Here is a 23,040-nt window from a genome sequence, read left to right on the forward strand (position 1 = left end):
AAAGAAACAAACTTTTGTTGATTACGTTATGCTTCAGTTTTTGAATGAAATTTCATGAAACACATTCTGTATATGAAGTTTTAATATGAATGACGTACCATTTTCTTCCTGCTCGTCTCTCTATCCTTCATTTTCTTTTCCTCTTACTGCAAATACAGTCAGACATATCAAATGGTGCACACAAAGAACAGAAAAAACGTTCCTTTTCTTCACTTAAATAACGGGATATTATTCCGGCCAACGACTTGAAGCTCGTCTCCTCCCCTCATATCTTCAGCATATTCCTTAATTTTCAAAGCAGATCTTCTAGTTCAGTTAGGAAATCCAATTTCGGGAACCAATATTGCGCTGTTGAACAATTCCATGATTCCTTGAGATCAAAACCAAGCACTTGAAGATTAAGAAGCCTTTTGAAAATATCCTCTGTATCTTTCGAATAGGAAAGCACGAGTTTGTGTAAATGTCTCAAGTTCTGTAACTTTGTGTCCTCTGCTATCAGTATTGATTCATCTGCATCCATATCAAAGAAAGAACAATTACTCATGGCCAGGAGTCGCAACTTTACAAGATCCCAAATTCTCGGTAATAGTATCAAGGTTGATTCTTTGTTTTCAACCCACAAGATTTCTAGATTCCAGAGGTTTGAGAAAGAAATAGGCAGAGATTTAACTTGTGTCCCAATTCTTAAGTACCTCAACATGCATATTTCATTCAACAAAAAATCTTTCACCATGATAAAAGACGGTTCTAGGAACAAATAATCATGCACAAGATCATGAAGTTGGTAAGTCGGGTACTCACCTATCTCATTGAAACAAATTACCAAGCTACTGGAAATCAAATCATCCACATAAATCTTCACCACTTCTTCCGTCTTTTCCACAAACCCTCCAGCAACCCATACAGCTTTCAACTCATAGATTGTCAATGCTTTGTCCTTCGGCCTACTTGCAAAGTACAGCAAGCATGGCTTCAGATGATGAGGTAAGTGGTCAAAACTTATTTCAATAACTTTCATCACTTCCACTTTATTCTTCAAAATAAAAGAAAGCAAATTATTTACAACTTCAAGCCACACACTCTTTTTCTTTTCCCTCCCAACAATGACTCCAGCAATCAGATCCACAATCAAAGGAAGCCCTTTACAATTTTCGGCTATTTCTTTACCAACATCCAATAGTTCATCAGGGCAACTCTCGTTTCCAAATGCCCTTTTCTCTATTAACTCCCAACTTTCTTCTGATCTTAGCAATCGAAGGTCAAGAGGAGCAGTGTAGAGCTTTCCATGCAAAGCCACTTCCTTTTCTCGAGTTGTCAAAATAATTCTACTTCCTTTCTGAGCTTCAGGAAAAGATCTTGTTAACTCATCCCATGTAGTAGTATCCCACACGTCATCTAATACAATAAGATACCTCTTTCCGTGTAGTTGTTTCCGTAGCTTATCAGCAACATCAATATTCTCACTCAATTTTGAATTTGAGTCACTAACTTGATTGAAAATTTTATCCAACAACTTCTTCTCGTCATATCCTTGGTCGACCGTGCACCATGCACGAAGGTCGAAATGGCTAGAAACTGATTTATCATTGTATACTTTGTATGCCAAAGTAGTTTTACCTGAACCAGGCATACCAGTGATCCAAATGACATCTAGATCTGCCGGTCCATTGGTGAGCTTTCTAAGTATCAAGTTTGTCTCCTCCTCAAAACCTACAATTATTTTATCAGTTGTCAATGACTTTCTCTCAACCGGTTTCTTGAGAGAGTTCACAACGATGAGACCTCTGTTCTTGGGGATCTTCTCATGTAAATCAGAGACCTCGTCTTTGATAAGCTTCATCTTCTTTATGGTAGTGGGAAGTGAGAAAATAAGATGTAAGAGACCATTATCTCGAAGTCGTGTACAAGAGTTGATACATCTCTGGTAAGTGTTCCAACACGATCCAAGAGATCAAAAAGTTTGTCATGATGAATAAAGTCCTTAAGCATATCAGAAAGGATAATCAACAGGAATTCCATCATGACATGAATGTTTCGAGCCCCTGAAGTGCTAGGGGTAATGACAGTTATCATATGCTCTTGTAGATGAATAAGATATTCCCGAAGAATGTCCGGAGAGGTTTCCAGGAGCTGCTTAATGAAGAGTCCATCTTCTTCTGAAGTTGAAGCTTTCAAATTTGTAAAATATATGCGCATAAGCTCCAGTTCAGTTGGAACAATCTTCAAGAGTAAATGTGCTAACTTGAAGAGTCGAGAGTCTTTAACATTCTGATCATTCTCATCTAGCTGGGCGAGTCGAGAGTCTTCATCAGTCTGATCTTCCCAAAGGAAGCGTCCTACTCTCTCAGCCATCAGTTGAAACAGAGGTAAGACATTCTCAACCATCTCATGCTTAATGCGACCATTCACTATCAATCCATGGAAATCTCTTACGTTTCCACATACATTCTGAAGAACCTCATATTGTTAGGAACGAAAATAAGCAGGTGTAAACGCGGAAGCTAGCAAAGCAAACCTCGAAAGACCACGAGTAAGAAGACAACGAGAAATATATCAAAAGACACAAAGATTTAACGTGGTTCGGTCAATCGACCTACGTCCACAAAGGAGATGAGCAATCCACTATAAATGTGAGAGTACAAAATACAGAGGGAAACAACCTCAACCAATTCACTCGGAATACATGAGAGGTTCACAAATTCTCGCTCTAACCAAAACTCTCAAAGCCCTTAAAACTACATTGTGAATGCTAATTAAGTTAGAAGGAACATGCCTTTATTTATAGAGTCCTAAACCTTTTCCTACCAAAAAAAAGAATAGTCAATTCAAAACCTTTTTCCTAAAAGGAAAACCTATTTATGGTAAGAAATCAGGGCAAATAAAACCCAACACATATTGTGTCACTCTAGGTAACATCTTTTCAGCATGATGCCTCGCTAGATGATAGAGATTCAAGAGGAGGAAGTCCAATTGCTCATCCATCATGATAGCATCTGATTTATAAGAACGATGATACAAGCTGATACAGTCATCCATATTACTGGTGAGTCTAGTAAGGACATCATCATCCAAAATTGGTTGAAGCAGATTCTCATCCTCTTGTCATTATATCTTCAAACTGATCCAAATCGGAATAAGAAAGCTGGACATATGTACAAATAAATGCCAGCTCCAATTTTAGCTTTTCAATTAGATCCACATCAACATCCTTTTGATCTTGTTCATTCTTTAATCTCTCCAGAACATTGGCAACGTCCGTGCGAAGAGCAGAAAATGACATCTGCCAAAAGACCAATCAAATTTACAAAGCCACATTTCTACCCTGCAATAACTGCTAACACATAGTTCAGTGACTTCAATGATAGAACACATAAGGTTTAGTGAATTTAGTGGACAATAAATAGTTTTTAGAATATTACATATACACAAGTAAAGTTCATTGATCAAGGGTGAAATTAGCTCGAGAATCTACCTGCATTATTTTATTTTGTTTACCTTCAAATTTTGATTATATACTATAATAAAATAATGATCCAAGTAAATATAAGATACCTGTAGGTTGCTTCTTTCCATGACAGTAATTCTCCGGATCTGATGTAGATAACAAGTTTAAACACAGAGTTGTAATTAGAGACGATAGGAACCTTTTCAGTTGATGAAATATCTTATATGTATGTTCTTTGTTTGTGTGGAGGAGAAAATACCAAGAAAATGACATAATAAATAGGTTTGAACAAGTCAGTCAGTCAACTGACATTGGGACTGTACAGGCATTCATTCTCAACTAAAATAATTAATAGCATACTATATGGCTTGTTTACCCAGAGTAATCGAAATTTAATTTGTACACAAAGTATAATGATACTAACTCGCTATATATTTAGTAGATAATGTGCTTGATTAAAATCTTACTAGAAAAATCCCCTGGGAAAAAAGTGATCTCTCGTAACTGCTTTGGTTGCTTGTTATTTTACTAACGTCGTCTACTTAATAGTTCCGTCGGGGCTTTGATGAAACAAATTGTAGACATCTTTTTAGAACAGTAAAAGGTGTAAGAACCTGCCAATTTGTTTGACACTTCTATGTATGAAGACTCTGGAGATTTGGACGTGAACTGTCACATTTCTCCGCTCAAATTTTGCCAGAATATTCCAAAATTTTAGAAACTCCAAATACTTGTTTTCATAATTTTAACTTTGTACACTTACAAAAGAAATTCAACATTTTTCCAAGTTATATTTATTCTTTCTAGGCATAGTACATTAAAATGACATTTAGCTTGACTTCAGTGGATAACTGTGACCTTTAACTTTGCTTATCTGCCATAAAGGAAAGAGATAAGAAAGTTAATCAAACTTTCAATACTCTCAGTTTGAAGTCAATGAAGTGATTGAGAGAACTCAAGTTCAAATTTCAGCGGAGTTATCTGATACCTGTTGCTGGTGCGTGTTTTCAATAGTCATGGCTCGATACATTAACTGTTTTTTTTTCCTGAGAAGGGATACATGAACTGTGTTTGTGATAGAATAGATAAATTGATTGTTAGTTGTAAAACCAGAAGTTTCCAAGAGAAAGAACAATAATCCTAATATATTAATTGTGTTGCTGAATCTGATAAATGTCAGGGATAAATAAACAGTGTAATGAACTTCAGTGTTTACTGAGATAACATAGTTAAACAATTCATGTCGAGTGAACTCTTTGAATAATTTATTGGTCTGCCATATGAAGAATAACTTAATGTTGCACAAATCCTACATTTTGACAATTCATGTTTATCTTTCCTAGTTAGACGCTTCATTAGCTTTTGAGCTCTTCTTGTCCAGTGGCTCTTTTGCATAATTGGTTATCCAGCTTACGCTTTAATTAAGGCACTTGTGATGGAGGAGATTGCCAACACTAGTAAGGAACTTCAAGAGCTTAGGGTGATTCTACAGATTCTTCGAGACATTCTGTGTCTACAGATCTTTTGGGGCCACTTTGTCTGAAATGGTGTCGCTAACAAGTGCCTTGTTTCGTCTTAAAATTTGGAGTTATCGTCTCCATATATCCTTTTGTTTATGCTGGAGTAAGGTCTATATAGTTTCCCCTTTGTTTGTTAATTAATTCTTTTTTAGCTGTTAAATGTGCCCTCAATGTTCACTTATCTCTATATACTTGTATTAATACATTATATTCTTATTTGGAACTGAAATTAACAGGAGAGCTTCTAGAGCTTCAGGGATTAAAAAAAGTTAAGGTACTCTTTCATTTGTTTAGATCACTATAATTTCTAAGTGGTTAGGCCCCTAAGGAAATAGTTGAGGCCTCAAGATCATCCGATGCTTATGCTTAAAATCAACTATAATAGTACTAAATAGAGATAAATAGACATTTACTCTCAGTGGATGTTCTAAGTGTTGGTGATGATATTTTCTTCAGAATAATACTAGGATTGCACAAGCATAGTTGCATACATTTCAAACAGAGAATGTTTGGCAAGTGCTAGAATGAACTTCTAATTTTAATTGAATTTATGCTTTTATAAAAAATCAAATTGATGAATAAAATCAATTCTTAACTGAAAATTTCGTTGATGATTCAATCCGGGGGGAAAAGGCTTGGACATCTTTTGAACCTAGAAACACAATTATGGTTGCCAAACTATGACAGTTCCGAGGAGAGAATCAGGAGGCTTGGATAGTTCAAGCTATACATTATTTCGATTTTTATAAAATTGAGGAAGATCAAAAGCTTAATGTGGTGTCGCTCTACCTTGATGGTGAAGCATTACAATGGTACCCGTGGTTATTTAGGAATAATCAATTAAGTGATTGGTTGCGTTTTGCTGATAAGATGAAAATTCGATTGAAACAGAAATGATATGAGTCTGCAGCAGAGTGAAGCGCCAATCTCGAACAGGTAACCTACGTGACTGAGTACCAAAATCGTTGTGAGGATATTTTGTCGAGCTTTGGTAAGTCCGATGTACTCTTCCCAGGCCACACATATGTTCATCCATGTTGGAGCAATATAACTAACTCTCTTATAATGTAATACCATGACCAATCATAATGCAAAAGCAATACAAATGTGTGTAAGGTGTGTGATTAGTTGTCCGATAGGTACAAAGATTCATATTCTCTCTTAGTCTCGCTATGTTCAGCAAGCTTATTCAACTTTCCATTCCAGATGGGCATGTCGAGTCAAGTACACGGTGTGCTATTATATTTGTATCTTTTACAATATCAGTAATGTAGCAATTTTCTGCAACAGGGAAAGTAAATGTATATTTGCAACAATCAATGGAGTAATAGTCAACATTAATTTATACAATGAATGTTGTTTTTACTACTGGGAGATTTTTTATTTTTTCTTACTAGTTGGACTACCTGTGAAGCTACTAACTTTGGTACATTGATACTCAAAGAGGTAATACCTTGTTAATGGTGAATAAAATTCACCTGCAATCATTAGAAAAATAGAAATATGACTCATTTCATATCATGATCCAAATTCTCTTGACCAAGGATCATAGTTTCATCTACTTTTATTGTTAGCAGTTATGTCGAAGCTGAAGCATTAAGGTAACTTACCTAACTCATTTACTCATCATCTAGTTCACAAGGTTTGGCACATTCTTCATCATGAAATCAATCATTTGACATCATCAATTGCGCGATCTGCGTTGACATCGGTATATTGACAGTTTATTTCGCTGCTAAAGAATGAAAATGCTATTGTGTACTAACTCAAGGTCAGTTTATAGAAAATTTGGTACATGTATGTTAAAATTTTTGCTCGTGCAGTTTTCTTTACTTTGTGTAGAATATTTATTTTTTGTGTAGTCGCCAGTTGATTTTCGTATGTGTTTTATAGGCAGATGTGCGGCTAGCTGCTTAAACTTTTGTTTGTTTAGGTAAAATTTGACTAATAAAAGTATTGTCAAGGTAATTTTACTCTTTTTTAGCATTGATATTTGATAGGATTAACATGTTCTGCCAGACTCACTGCTTTAGTCACTCGTGTTGATTTCTTTGTCCCTCGTCGGGCGGCAAAAGATTGTTTCCCCCCCTTGATAAAGCCTTCTATAAGCTAGTAAAGATAATGCAGTCTTCAGAGGCTAGAGGGAATGTTTAGAAGTTTAGATGTTGCATATCTTTTACCTTCTACTCCGTGCTTCATAAACGTATTTGATTCCCAAAGATTTGTACAATCTTTTTGAGCAATATCGGAAGAAGCTTATTATTTTCTAGTTGAAGGTGTGCCCCTACTGCTCCTCAAATTTGTTCGGCTTGTTTATTTGTGGGTGCAGTGTAGTATGTTTCATATGCTTGTTTATTTGTGGGTGCACTTTATTTCTAAGACCTTGTAAGTTTCCCAAAATTATTAACAGCAACCAGTCACCTGGCGCCTATTCAGCAGGACTTGGATTGACATTCTTTAGTATCAACGATTTTTACAAGTAAAGAAAATGAATAGCATACCAGCTCATAGTTGCATAAGAAGGTTTGTGCTTTCAAAATTGTCGCCTGTTTCTTCTTCGTCTTAAATCCTATTGTGACAAAATTATTCAACCTCGTGGAAGAATGAACATCAATAGTCACTTTTGAATCTTCACTTGCGACAGTAGTTGGTTGTGTTTTTCTTGGAACAAACTCAAGTGCATGTGTATTCATGATTTTTGGATAATCATAACGGCTTATTTCAGCAGCAGGATTTTGGTTCCGTTTTTCATGCAAGCATGACTTGTCCTGTGGTACTTACAATCCTTTGTCGTGAATATATTGTTCGTAACTATTGATATGTTACTCTCAACGGGATTTATTTAGTGCAATGAGATACAAGATACATGTACATTGCAGTATTGTTCATTGGAGTTACAATAGCACTGTTGTCCAACCAGTTGTTTCCGTCGAAAGATTGAGTATATTGTGCTTTCGTTTTGAAATGATTTGAAATCCTTGCTCAATTAAATGATTTTAACTCTTTTTCTGTTGTTGTAAGTCTTTAACATGCAAATTCTCTGTCCAAGTGTTAACATAGAAAGGGAAGACGTCATTTCTACTAGTATCTTTGTCTATAAATCGAAATTGTGAGTATTCAGATAGTCGACTCCAACTTATTTGGGATTGAGGCATAGTTGTTGTCGTTTAATGCTTACAACCTTAGTATGTTAATATTACGGATGTTTTGTTTTGTGACTTGTAGTGGTCTAACAACCATTATCAAGGAGTTATGCTTCCATTACCCATGCCTCTAAATCTAGATATACTGTTTGCGTTCAAGCATTTCAGTCAATAGGAAAGTCATATCATTGAACATCGGATTATATACAACCTCGTAAACATTATAACCAATCAACTTATAGTCAAAATATAAAGAAGTAAACATTAATTGTCTCTTATAAGAAAAATAGCACTCTAGTTCCTAGTCTGTCTCTTTTCTACTGACAAGAAACCTGAGATTCTTTGTTCATGTTTTAACTATTGCTAATATTTGTTCAAATCAGTTTGATGGTGTCTTGTTTAGTAGTACAGTATGTTGTCGTTTTGAAATGGTATAGAATCATTGCTTGTGTAAATGGTTTAATCCTTTTCTATTGTTTTAAGTTTGTTGTTGTGTAGTATATGATAATTAATGGAAATTATTATAAACTTTGGTGTTTTACTACATTCAGCCATGATTTTGAGTTTGGATAAAGTCACTTATTATGTATTCTCCTTTGCAGCCAGCTGATGTTAGTGACAATAATTATAGTGAAAGTAGTTGAAGTTCCATAAACGGATCCTATCTTGAGTTTGGGTGCTATTGATTTGAAGTTTAAGCAAGTTTTGTAGTGATATGAAGTTTCTTGTAATCGTAATGGTTGAAACAAATGATATGTTTTTGTTCAATTTGTGATATACTTTTGTGTTGAATATTGTATTATTTCTAATACAAATATTGGATTCCTCTTGCATACGGATAGTACAGATGGATAATATACAGTCTACTAGAAAATTAATGTGTGCGTGAATGGAAAGAAAAAAAAATAAAGAGAGAACGACAATGGCGGACTACATAGCATAGGAATAGTAGTTTGGTATACAAGATTAATGTTTAAAATATAAACTTCAGATAGTCACTTCAATCATATAAGCACTTATCTTAAAATTACATATGATCAAGTTGAAACCCATAATGCTACTTAAATAAGGGGATATTCTTCTGGCCAAGGATCTGAAGCTCGCCCCCTCCTCTCATCTCTTCAGCGTATTCCTTAATCTTGAGAGCAGAATCTTCAAGTTGAGGACTCTTTACAATTTTGATAAATTTCAATGAATAAATATCTCCAAAACTAGGTGGAATCTCCTCAAGCTCACCACATCCCCGCAGTTTTAATTTCTCAAGATTGGGGAAGGATTCCTCTCCAACCTCCCACTTGGAAAGAGTCGGTAGACGCAAGTTCAAAAATTTGAGATTCTCAAAGGTGTCTTCCTCCCCCATGTTCCATTCTTCTCCCTGGATGATTACATCATAAAGGGACAACTCTTCAAGGTTGGGCAGTCTAGCTATTGTTGATAGTGAATCGGATGTCAGAGGAAAGTCACACAACAACAGTTGTTTCAAATTTGAAGGGAAGTGAAAATCCCACGGCTGATTTGTCGCTACAGAGGACCCACTGTGGTTTGTGTTTGAACTTCCAAAACTTACACTGAGTTTTTCTAGTTCAATTAGGCAATCCAATTTCGGGAACCAATATTGCTCTGTTGAATAATCCCATGACTCCTCGATTTCAAATGAAAGCACTTGAAGATTGGGAAACCTTGTGAAAACATCCTCTGTATCTTCCGAATAGAAAATAAACAGTTCCCCTAACATTCTCAAGTTCTCTAACTTTGTGTCCTCTGCTATCAATATTGATTCATCTGCATCCATATCAAAGAAAGAACAAGCATCCACGGACAGCACTCGCAGCTTTACAAGATCCCAAATTCTCGGTAATAGTATCAAGGTTGATTCTTTGTTTTCAAGCCACAAGAATTCTAGATTCCAGAGGTTTGACAAAGACAAAGGCAGATATTTAACTTGTGTCCCAATTCTTAAGTACCTCAAATGATTCAACATGCATATTTCATTCAGCAAAGAATCGTTCACCATGATAAAAGAGAGAGTCAGGAACAACACTCTAAGAAGCCTCAAGTGTCTTAGGTGAAATGTATCAAAAAGACTGTCATCCAGCTGGTCTTCATTTATTTTCAAAGAATAGATGTGTTTACCAAAATGTCTTTCCTTATTTGAACTAAACAGGTCAAAATTAAGCCCAAAGTGCTCCTGATCATTCTGGCTTTTATCAAAGACAAAATTAATTTGACGTGGCAATAAATCTGATGGAGTACTTGATTGTATCCGATCAAACAACTTTTCCTTTCTTGCTTTTATCAAACAAAAGTCATGCACAAGATCATGAATTTGGAAATTCAGTGCATCACCTATCTCATTGAAACAAATTACCAAGCTACTGGAAATTAAATCATCCATATAAATCTTCACCACTTCTTCCATACTCTTCATCTCCGTATTTCCCACAAATCCTTCAGCACCCAAATAAATACTCAACTCATAGATTGTCAATGAAGTGTCCTTCGGAAAACTTGCAAAATACAGCAAGCATGGCTTGAGGTGATGTAGTAAATGGTCATAACTTAATTCTATAACTTTCATCACTTCCACTTCACTGTTCAAAATAAAAGAACTCAAACTACTTTGAACTTCAAGCCACACACTCCTTTTCTTTTCCCTCCCAGCAATGACTCCAGCAATCAGATCAGCCACCAAAGGAAGCCCTTTACAATTTTCGGCTATTTCTTTACCGACATCTAATAGTTCATCAGGGCAACTCTCGTCCCCAAATGCCCTTTTCTCTAATAGTTCCCAACTTTCATCTGATCTTAGCAATCGAAGGTCAAGAGGATCAGTGTTCAGCTTTCCATGCAAAGCCACTTCCTTTTCTCGAGTTGTCAAAATAATCCTACTTCCTTTCTTAGCTTCAGGAAAAGGTCTTGTCAACTCATCCCATGTAGTAGTATCCCACACGTCATCTAAGACAATAAGATACCTCTTTCCATACAGTTGTTTCCGTAGCTTATCAGGAACATCAATATTCTCACTCAATTTTGAATCTGAGTCACTAACTTGACTGAAAATTGTATCCAACAACTTCTTGTCGTCACATCCTTGATCGACCGTGCACCATGCACGAAGGTCGAAATGGCTAGAAACTGACTTATCATTGTATACTTTGTATGCCAAAGTAGTTTTACCTGAACCCGGCATACCAGTGATCGAAATGACATCTAGATCTGCCGGTCCACTGGTGAGCTTTCTAAGTATCAAGTTTGTCTCCTCCTCAAAACCTACAATTATCTTATCAGTTGTCAATGACTTTCTCTCAACTGGTTTCTTGGGAGAGTTCACAACGATTAGACCTCTGTCCTTGGGAATGTTCTCATCTAAAGCAGAGATCTCTTCTTTGATAAGTTTAATCTTCTTTATGGTAATGGGAAGTGAGAAAATAAGATGTAAGAGACCATTATCTCGAACAATAATTGAATCTATGACATCTTTTGCCTCATAAGCCACATCTAGAACACGTGCCCAGATATCTTTATACAATCCTTGCTCAGCATCCACAAAGAATGATCTTATGAATTCCAGGTCTTGCTTCACCAGCTCGATTTGTTCCTTTATCAAAGCAATTGAATAAGCATTAGAATCTAGCAAATCATTTAAGTGCATGTGTAGAAGATGCATGAAGAGTGGTCCATCACTCATGGGGAAGCAACATTGAGATGAATCTGGGGCTTTCAGATAAACATGTTTGAGATCTTTCTTGAGGAGTTCAATATTTTCCAGCAAGTCTAGGGTTGCGCAATTTGTTTGGTTATTACCCTCTTTATTCCTTAATTTCTCTTCCAAGTCACGTACAAGAGTTGATACCTCCCTGGTAAGTACTCCGACATGAGCCAAGAGATCAAAAAGTTTGTCATGATGAATAAAGTCCTTGGGCATATCAGAAAGAATAAGTAATAGGAACTCCATCATGACATGAATGTTTCGAGCCCCTGAAGTGCTAGGGTGAATAACAGTTATCATATGCTCTTGTAGTTGAATGATATATTCTCTGAGAATATCCGGTGAGGTTTCCAGGAGCTTCTTAATGAAGCGTCCAACTTCTGCTGAAGTTGAAGCTTTCAAGTTTGTATAACATATGTGCATAACCTCCATTTCAGTCGGAACAATCTTCAAGAGTAGCTGGAAGAGTCGAGAGTCTCTATCATTCTGATCATCCTCATCTGAGTCTTCATCAATCTGATCCTCCCAAAGGAAGTGTCCTACTCTTTCAGCCATCAGTTGAAACAGAGGTAAGACATTCTCAACCGTCTCATGCTTAATGCAACCATTCACTATCAACCCATGGAAGTCTCTTATGTTGCCACATACATTCTGAAGAACTTCATATTGAGTCACTTCAGGAAATATCTTTTCAGCGTGATGCTTGGATAGATGATACAGATTCAAGAGGAGGAAGTCCAATTGCTCATCCATCATGGTGGCATCTGATTTATAAGAACGATGATACAAGCTGATACAATCATCCATATTACTAGTGAGGCTAGTAAGGACATCATCATCCAAAAGTGGTTGAAGCAGATTCTCAACCTCTTGTCTTTTTCTCGTCATTATATCTTCAAACTGCTCAAAATTGGAATAAGAAAGTTGAACATATGTACAAATAAATGCCATTTTCAATTTTAGATTTTCAACTTCATCTTTGTCAAGAGATTTTTGATTTTCCTCATTCTCTAGGAAAACCAGAACATCGGCAATGTCCTTGTTAAGAGCAGAGAATAACACCTGCCAAAATAATACATTTTAAAGCCACATATCTATAATTCAATACTTTACGGTTTACTCTATAAAATAACATACCAATGAGTTGTTTGCTTCTTCATTATCTTTTCGTTTTTCCATGATTCTACTTTTTCTCTAGACCTGATGAATAAAAAGTAGATAAAACTTTAACAGGAGAAAGAAGATGAAAAGATAAGAATAATCAATAATATCACTATTTTCACACATAGTAATTTTAGACTCGCACAATTGGAAATGTCAATCTTAATCACACATCAAAATGTTTATGACATAAAATCACAAACATAAAATCTCACAACTGTTAAGTAAAATGTCATTAAATTAATAATCTCTCTAATAATATTTTTCTCCTATCTCCTTGGGCTAATGGAAAAAGATTACTCTTTTATTTTGATAAAAACTAGTCTTCGGAACTTGCATCGCACGTCTGTCCCCTAATTGATATTAGTAAATTTTAATTTATATAGCTATGTTCAAATGTATGTCCTTTCATATGTAAGTTTAACATAAGAATTTAACTTTGCACAAAGTGTAACATGAAAATCTTGTGTTAGATGTTGGAGGTCTGATATATTAAATACTTCATGAAAAATGAACATTTATTTTATCAGAGGAATTAATATATTTTAATTATTAAACATAAATTTTAATAATCAAAAAAGAAATTGTCTATAAAAAAGATACGTATAAAGAAAAATATTACAAAATGTTTGGGCGGTATACCATCAAATTTATAGAAAAAATTAAAATTTCAAACGAAAAAAAAAGAATAAATAAAGACGTCGCATCCATAAAAAAAGACATCACATTTAAATATATAGACAAAATATTTTCATACTAATTGAATTACATTTTGTTAAAAGTAGACTTATTCTAGACAAAACATGCCTTACTCTAGACGAAACATATCATATGCATAAAAAACTATAATCATATATAATAATAAATAAGACAAACAGAAAAGAAGACATGAATATGTTAAGAATAAAGATAAATTGTATTTCTTGAACTATATATATATATATATATATATATATATATATATATATATATATAAATGAATTCTAAAATAATATTATTCAATATATCATTTAGTCATTTTTTACTATACATTATTTTATTTTATTTTTTTACTTTTGCACTTATTTTGTACCTCTCTATAACAATTAAGTGCATGAATTTTTTGAATATTTGAGATTACATATAAAAAGGAAAAAGTACAAATATGTTGGTTTAAAAAGATAAATGATTATCAAACAATGAAAAATACATAATTATTATTCTATGGGATTTAGCATGTTTACCCTCAAAATAATTAATGATAAATACAAAATGTGATTAGCTTTATTATATATATCCTAAAAATAGAAGAAAGGATGAATACAAAAATACAGTAATTAACTACAAAGTTATATTTAAAAACTCAAAATGATAGAGATGTGAAAAATAAATATTTACTTACAACTTCATGTTGGAGTATATTCATCTTGTAACTATCATAGTTTACATATTCCTCAACAAAAAGAAGATGAATATGTATGAAATTTTAAAGGATTAAATAAAATAGTAAGAATTCTTATATTTACAAACTGGTAATGAAAATTTTACAAGGGAGGTAGACTAACCTACTGTAGTATGCGAGATGATTATAAACTTGAATAAAATAAGGAATATATATAATGTGGTGTGAGCGTGTTTGATAGACTCTTCATTACCCCCCACTTATCTTACAAATTAAAGTTGAAAGGTTATTAGACTCTTCATTATCTACATTTAATTAGTACATGAATATATGATGCATTAAGATCTTATTTGACTTAATATTTAATTAATTAAATAGATATTAATATTAATTTATTTTAGAGGTAAAATAAGGTTAAAATGATAATTCAACTTTGAGGTTAGAAGCTTCTCACTTATAATAATAATATATGATAATAGTAAGATTTTTTGTGAGAGTAGCTGAAATAGAATCAATAGAGATCTCCGATTAAGCATGTTCATACCTTTTTGACATATTTTTGTTAGACAGGTTGAAGTAAGAGATTGAAGTCTAGATCTAGAATTGCAAGATTAATAAAATACAATTCATTGACTTCACAAGTCCTTTAAATACCAAAAGTGCTCACTTAATCATTAAGTTTAGCAAAGAAGAAGATGGTACCTTTACACAAGCTGAAGTTTAGCTACAGAACCCTTTGTTTGAGAAATAATGCTGAACCTATTGGAGAAAAAAACAAGTGTAGTAGTTGAAATATACAATACAAGTCTTTTAGTAATGAAATATTAAAACACAAACCCATAAGTCTTTTTTTAATCAATGTCTTTTGTCTTTCAATTTTTATACTGGCGAAGATAAAAACAAGTGGTTGTCATTTCATCAAACACATTGAAGACATTGGCAATTTCCACATTATAGAATTTAATACAAAATATCAAAACATGAATTCTTGAAATGGAGTATAATAATTATTTTCTTCACAATGAATATACGTACTATATGTGTATATGTTCAATATAACCGGAGAAAACATTGCCAGAAAAAATAAATAACAGAGTTTAAAATATGTACTCAAAAACAATAATTAATATCATAAGTATAAATTAATGAGGAAAAAAAATTATACCGCGATACGAAAAAATAGAACGAAAAAAATTGAGTCCACTGAATGCACAATGTCCTCTTAAGGAAACTACTATTTCCCTCCAATTCCGAAAATTTAAAGAATTACATCCTCTTAGGATGAACGATGTTATTCACCCATATGGGTTCGGCTCTGGTGGGCGCCCACCCAGTGACTCTAATTCCTAAATTCGTCTATACTGTCAGTAACTCATTCAACAGCATCAAAGTAAGTACATGAATATTTAATTTTGCAGAAATAAAAGAAAATGATTATAATTGTTTTTTGTTTTAAAATAAGGGTGTGTAGTATGAAGGAAAACATTTCTCGGAAAATATTTTTTCAATTTTCTCATATTTGGTTGGATGAAATCATTTTTCTCAAATTTAAAAAAAAAAAAGACTTCCTTTCCAAACTTAAGGAAAACATTTTCCAAAATTCTTTTCTAACCTTCCCCTACCCACCACCTGCTAGCCCCCCACCCATACCCCTAAAAAGTTTAAGTTTAGTTTTTTAAAATATTTTAACTTCACAATTTCTTTTTTTCACCCCTACCCTCGACCCCCAACCCACCCCCTACCACCCCCATCCCCAAAAAAAATAATTTAAGTTTGTTTTTTAAAAAATATTTTAAACTTAAAAAATTTATTTTTTCACCCCCTACCCTCGACTTACCCACTCCCTACCAGCCCCCCTCCCCCCACCCCCCCACCCCCTCTTCAAAAAAAAAGTTAAGTTTGTTTTTAAAAAATATTTTAAACTTCAAAATTTCATTTTTTCACTCCTACCCTCGACTCCCCACCCCACTCCACTAGCCCCCTACCAGCGCACCCCCACCACGAAAAAAAATTTTAAGTTTGTTTTTTTAAAAAAATAAATTCAACTTCAAAAATTATTTTCTACTCTAGTAAAAAATAAAGATATTTCTCAAAAGTATTTTTCATTGAAAAAACAAACACTAAAATATTTTTCTAGAAAATATTATCTACTGACCAACCAAACATCAGAATATAAGTAAAATATCTACCTGTTTTTCAGAAAAACATTTTCCAAGGAATTTCCATCATACCAAACACACCCAAGAGTATATTCCTCTATTTATAGACAACAAAAGGTAATGTGAACAAATATTTATTGTGCCTTATTAGAAAGGATAGAACTATTTGTAAAAATTGCAACCCTTCGGAAAGTTTATAACGTTTCATAAAAGTCGCAACTCTTCATAAAAGTCACAACTCTTCATTAAAGTCGCAACTATATACATATATACAAATCTTATAGGGATGAACAAGTTTGAACAAGTTTCAGTTTTGTAAACTATCTTGATCTTCGATTAATTTCACGGGATATATAGATCTAGATCTACATGTACAAATAGTTTATCTTCTTTTTTTTGAAAGAATTTTCTTGTGTATTATGTACGAGTATAAATATACAGGAAGAAATGCAAAATTTTAGCACAATATGAAGTGTCTAATCAATCTTGATATTTAAGCACCCAAATTCAGTATTTCGCTTTGATAGGTTCATAATTAAGAATCAAAATAATAATAGAGACTAAAATAAAATTCATTGACTTTTCAAGTCTTTTTCATCAATTTTGTAAATATGTATATTCATATTACAAGTTGATAGACTTGTGGAGATTGTTAATTAGCTTGTGAATGAAGATGATGTGTGTGTAGATCATGGATTTGAGCCACTAATGTTTCTATACTAATGTTGGGTGTAGGCTGCGTTCTTGTTAGCGGAAACGTGAAATTAAAGAATAAGGAAGAACAATAATGAAAATAAGAAAAGAAGAAGAGAGTTTTGAAGCATGAACTAATTACCTCTGCAATATTAGAAGCCCTGCTCCTTGTTTCAGAAACAGAGTAATTGTTTGCCAAATGATCCAATTAATGTAGTTGAAACAAGATCTGGACTTTATTATTATTATTATTATTATAAGTCTTGTTATTCACATAGGAAGATTCCTAAATGAGATTATTAATTCAACTGGCTAACAATGAATTAATTACTTGAAAGGCCAACTTAACAAGAATAAAATATATATATATATACATCTTGACAGTTTGTTCATTCATAATACTAAAATACAATTCATTGACTTTTGAATTATACATCTATCATCTTTTTGGTGCTTCTAATTTTGAGTGACAACGACATTATCATATGTTACTTTTCTATATTACTGAAGTGGAAAACTCCAAAAGTTAATTTTTTTAAAAAAAATAAATAAATTCCATTTCCAATTTTTATTTTTTTTTAAAAAAAGAACATCCTTCGTTTCAGAAAGAATGATCTAGTTTGACTTGGAACGGAGTTTAGGGAAAGAAAGAAGATTTTTTAGTCTTGTAGTTCTAAATTAAAATTATGTCATATGTACCAAAATGTCATTTAATCTTATGGTCTTAAACATGTTACATGAAAAATTAAAATTAAAATATTGTCAAAAAAGGAAAGGTGTCATTCTTTTTTAAACAAACTAAAATTGAAATAGGAACATTCTTTTTTAACAAGAATAATATATATATATATATATATATATACTAGTTTGTGAGGACGTGCTTCGCACGTGTGTTTCATGTGACTTTTTATAGATACGTTAGAATAACTAAAATCTCATGAAAATATATATATATATATATATATGTGTGTGTGTGTGTGTGTGTGTGTGTGTGTGTGTGTGTGTATGTATGTATGTATGTATGTATGTATGTATGTGTGTGTGTGTGTAAATTGTAATGAATAATAAAATGTAACAACTACAAAATTAAGAAGTCTAACAGAGTAAAAAAGATAAAAAGAAACACAATATTTAAGAAAAAAATACAATATAGACATTATTCTTATAAAATTGATGTATATATAGATGAAAAAATAAGTACAAAATTAGTACATAACTCTTTTAGAAAACTAAATTAAGAAGTCTAACAGAGTAAAAAAAGATAAAAAGAAACAGAATATTTAAGAAAAAATAAAATATCGACATTATTCTTATAAGATTGATGTATATATAGATGAAAAAATAAGTACAAAATTAGTACATAACTCTCTGAGTTTTTATTGATTCCTTTCATATCCTATCAAAATTCAAGAATCTTCATCATCTGTTTTTACTATAGAATAAAAATAATATCCTAATAATCTTGGTAGGGTTTCATGAGATAAAGAAGTTGAATTTATATAAACAGAATAGAAGGAATATCAAAAGATATCTTAAAGTTTTAGTTTAAATATTTGGAAGTTATGAATATGAAAAGATGAGAGTTATGAATATTAAGAGTATAAAAGTTAAATAAATAATTAGAAAATAATAATAAATAAATGAAAGAATATGAAAAAAAATTAAAGTTAGCAAACCATGTAAAAAGAACAACTAAAGTTCTTATCATGTAATTAAGCATTAATGAATTTAAATTTGTGAAGCTAGAGTCATTCTTTAATAATAATTAAGAGGACATTATTAAAGTGCATCTCCATTTTATAGATTTGCACCCTTTAAATTATTAAATTTAGTTATTTATCATAAAGGATAATACTTTATCCACAATTATATTATTCATGAGAGGGGTTAAGAAAAAAGTTATAAGAAAAGGAAAAGAAAAGAAATTTAGGTAAAGATTTTTTCTAAAAAAAATTATAATTATTATATACACATAGATTATAGATGATAAATATTAATAGATTAGATATTTAATTAGTAATTAATCTTAGGAAGTCCAAAAGTCATTAACATTTAATTAAATTTATACAATCAAATATTAAATATTTTATAACAATTTAATTTATAGTAAAGGTAAAAGCGTAATTCAACTTTCAACTTTTTTGTTCATGCTTTTAGTAATATATGATATATATATTGACGGTTTGTTCATTCATAATACTAAAATTCATTGACTTTTGAATTATACCTATCATCTTTTTTTGAGTTACCAACGTCAGGGGCAAATGTATATTGTCGAGACATGAATGATTTGGCTTTTAGATGAGATGGTCACATATATAATAACTTTAGGATCCACCCGAACCCAATGAGTCAATGACGATAGATTTTTCCTGTAATTAACTTTAAGGTTGATGAGGTGAAAGGAAATTTTACTCATTTCTACTTAATAAATTCAGTTGAGACTTTTATCAAACACATCTTTTAACATTAGCGGTTTTCACTACAAGACTTGATTTTTAAGCAGCAAAAATGGTTACTTATAACAATAGAGAACATGTTATAATGCTGCTGTCACTTAAATTATGCTCCATAATTTTCCTTTTTGATTTTTGTTAATCATGCTGACTGGATTAACTTGCACACATTTCAATCAATTTCACAAGATACCGTTCACTTTCAATTTGCATGCACTTTGACTAATTTCATGCTTAACTCTATTCGTCAAAGACATGGATAGATTATAGAAAAAAGGCAAAATACATAAATATGTCCTATTAACTTGACTTCAAATAACATTTATGACCTTCAACTTTGGGCATGCACAAATACACACTTAAACTTGTATAAAGTTTATCAAATAAACACACATGTCCTATATGATATCCTACATGTAATTTTTTGTCCTACGTGGTGTCCTGTAGGACTCGTGTGTTTATTTGTTCTATTTTATATAAGTTTAAGTTCTACTTGTTCATATTCAAATTAAAGTTGGAGGACATAAACGTAAAATGAGGTCAAGTTAAAAAGTACATTTATGTTATATGCCAATAAATCACCCTTTTCTTGCTGAACTGCATTGCTCGCTGCTCATGAAAGAGTATTAATTTCTTATTTTCCATGCTATGTATGATCAAATTTTGGACTATTTTGATAAAATAAAAGGTAAAAAAAGGCTCAATATGTTGAATATTTTTGGGTGTGGAGACGACGGGGCACTATCGATTTCTCACAACTTGAATTTTATTATATCAAAGTAAGAACCCGATACAGTCTTACAATCTTTACAACACTTGTTGTTTTCTTCAGCAACACTCTTTACTTGAGCATTCATTCTTGGTTGCTCTCTTGCTTTTATTACTTTGTTCTTGCTAGCTTGCCTACAACTCAAATGGACCACCTCTATTCACAGGAGGTGATAGAACAATCTAGCTAAACATATTTTTCTGCTATATCATAGAATATTCCTTTAATTACTTAATTCTAGAATTACCCTATCTAGAATACTAGTCTCTCTAGAATACACATTTAGAGATCTTCCTCAATTCTCCATAACTCCGGAATATTCTAGATTTTCTTGACTTGTCTTGAGTACATAATTAAGTTGGCGATGAATTCTTTAAAAAATATATTATCGAATTTTGAGAAAAAGTTTATTTATGTAGCTTGACTCATTTATGTCATTGTCGTTTGAGAAAAGACATATTCATGCTATTATTTTTTAGGCATATTACATGAATATGCCCTTTAACTTGATCTCCTTTCACATTTATGTCCTCCAACTTTGAATGTGCACAAGTACACACTTAAACTTGTATAAAATTAAACAAACAGACACAAACGTCCTACTGGCATCCTACATGAAAATTTGTGTCCTATGTGGTGTCTGTTAGGATTGAATTCACGCACTCACACTTGATGAATGAAGAACACAAGAACTTTCGAAAGAAAGAGATGAGAGATCTAGAGAGAGAAATATAAAATCCAATATTTCGTGGTAACACCCCGTGAGTAAACTTCCACGGTGGTGAGGTATATTTATATTAATAAATCAGAATATTTTTTATTGCAGAGAATAAATAGTAAAGCCTAAAATTTCCATAACCCCTGGCAATCTCACCGCGGAGGTTAAACCACATAAACAATTATATATATTAATCAAGCTCCACAACCTAACAGTGTCTTGCATGTATTATGACAAGTAGGACTCGTGTGTCTATTTGTTCGGCTTTACACTAATTTAACTGTCTTTTTGTGCACACTCAAAATTGAAGGACATAAATACAAAATAAGACTAAGTTAAATGGTATATTTATGTATTATACCTATTTTTTAATTCCAATTATGCAAAATCATTTTTTAAACCTGACCATTTATTATTCGACCACATCATTAATTTTAAAACGTGAATAATCTGACATATTGTCTTTGCCAATTTATCCTCCCAAATTGGGATGACACACCCAATTTTTATATTCTATTAATTGAGTATTGAGTACTGAGGTGATTTCTAATTAACATAAAATCATATATAAAACTATAAATATAGAAACATGTGAAATAAGATGATTATATGGTTACTAACATAATAAGATATGATTTGTAAAAAAAATTTATACACATCAATACAGTAAGGTTATTTGCTTTCAATTTCTATTACCACTTAACAATGAAATCAATTAATTAGCTATAAAGAGGCATATTTATGTAATTTCTAAAGAAAAATGGAATTGAGCATATTATTGTACTTATTTTATTATTTAAACCAAAAGTGACAAAACTTAAGGGACTAACTATTATATTTGAAGGGTACAAAATGGATACTATCCCTATACATAAGTGATAATTTTGTCTTAAAAAAGAACTCTGATTATTTCAGTTGCGATTTTGGTAAGCAGAATCTTGATCCTAAAAAGAAAAATACTTCATTATGATTTCTTCATTTTGAAGACAAGTTTGAGTTTGAAATTCTCATCGTGTTTGTCACCTACTATGTTTGAACTTCACCTCATAAGTTAAGTTCTATTTGTGTTTGTCGAACAATAATTGAATCAATGACATCTTTTGCCTCATATGCCACATCTAAAACACGTGGCCAGAGATCCTTGTACCATTCTTGCTCAATATTTCTTATCCATTCGAGGTCTTGTTTCACCAGCCCAACTTCTTCCTTTATCAAAGCAATTGAATAAGCATTGGAATCCAACAAATCATCTAAGTGTCTCTGTAGAAGATGCATGAAGAGAGGTCCATGAATGATAAACATGTTTGAGATAAACATCGTTCTACAACTTGATTTAGAACGATGTTGTGAGCTTATAATCAATATTATCCCTGAGGCTAGCAAAGGACACGATGCATGTCGTATTTACATGCAACGTTGTTGTCAACATAATATAAAATTGATTGAATCAGATTCTCAACCTCTCGTCCTTTGGCAGTCATTACATCTTCAAACTACTCCAAATCAGAACATTTCAGCTTTTCAACTTGATCCACATCAACAACTTTTTGATTTTTATCATTCTTCAATCTCTCTAGGAAATCCAGAACATCGATAATGTCCTTGCAAAGAGCAGAAAATAATACCTGCGAGAATAACACATATCAAATTTTTAAGGCCACACGATATCTACAATTCAATACTTTACTCTCTATCAAATACTAACATACCAATGAGTTGCTTGCTATTGTCGTTTTTCCATGATTGTAATTTTCCTTTCAAGTTCTGCATAAAAAGTACACACAAACTTTATCATGTAAGAAGTCACCCTGCTTCTCACCTAGTAAGAATTCACACTTACCGGATGTTTAATACCAAACTAATACAACTTATCATGGGTAGGTAAT

The 23,040-nt window shown here is 32.4% G+C and overlaps 1 protein-coding gene and 1 pseudogene across 2 annotated transcripts; both read right to left on the reverse strand.

The window, feature by feature from the left end:
* On the reverse strand, positions 305–2,466 carry Mi-1A (NBS-LRR resistance protein-like protein; annotated as a pseudogene).
* Mi-1B (NBS-LRR resistance protein-like protein) lies at positions 9,015–17,552 on the reverse strand. 2 transcript variants are annotated; one of them, XM_004240450.5, is made up of 4 exons: positions 17,354–17,552; positions 15,062–15,118; positions 12,955–13,017; positions 9,015–12,879 (listed from the first exon to the last, which is right to left on the reverse strand). In XM_004240450.5, exons 3-4 carry the CDS (start codon positions 12,994–12,996, stop codon positions 9,166–9,168), a joined length of 3,756 nt encoding a protein of 1,251 aa, XP_004240498.1. In that variant the 5' UTR covers positions 12,997–13,017; positions 15,062–15,118; positions 17,354–17,552; the 3' UTR covers positions 9,015–9,165. The 2 variants fall into 2 exon arrangements, with proteins under 2 accessions (XP_004240498.1, NP_001318028.1); NM_001331099.1 differs by lacking the exons at positions 15,062–15,118; positions 17,354–17,552 and having other exon boundaries at positions 9,166–12,879; positions 12,955–12,996.
* Positions 17,553–23,040: the final 5,488 nt, after the last annotated feature.

The sequence above is a fragment of the Solanum lycopersicum genome, chromosome 6 (assembly GCF_036512215.1).
Source record: "Solanum lycopersicum chromosome 6, SLM_r2.1".
In the NCBI taxonomy this organism is placed as follows: Eukaryota; Viridiplantae; Streptophyta; class Magnoliopsida; order Solanales; family Solanaceae; genus Solanum; species Solanum lycopersicum.

Excerpts from the sequence above, each read along its gene's own strand:
- Mi-1B (XM_004240450.5), bottom strand. The coding sequence starts at position 12,996 with ATGGAAAAACGAAAAGATAATGAAGAAGCAAACAACTCATTG. Across the intron at positions 12,880-12,954 it reads AAGAAGCAAACAACTCATTG|GTGTTATTCTCTGCTCTTAA; the intron begins GTATGTTATTTT and ends TTATTTTGGCAG.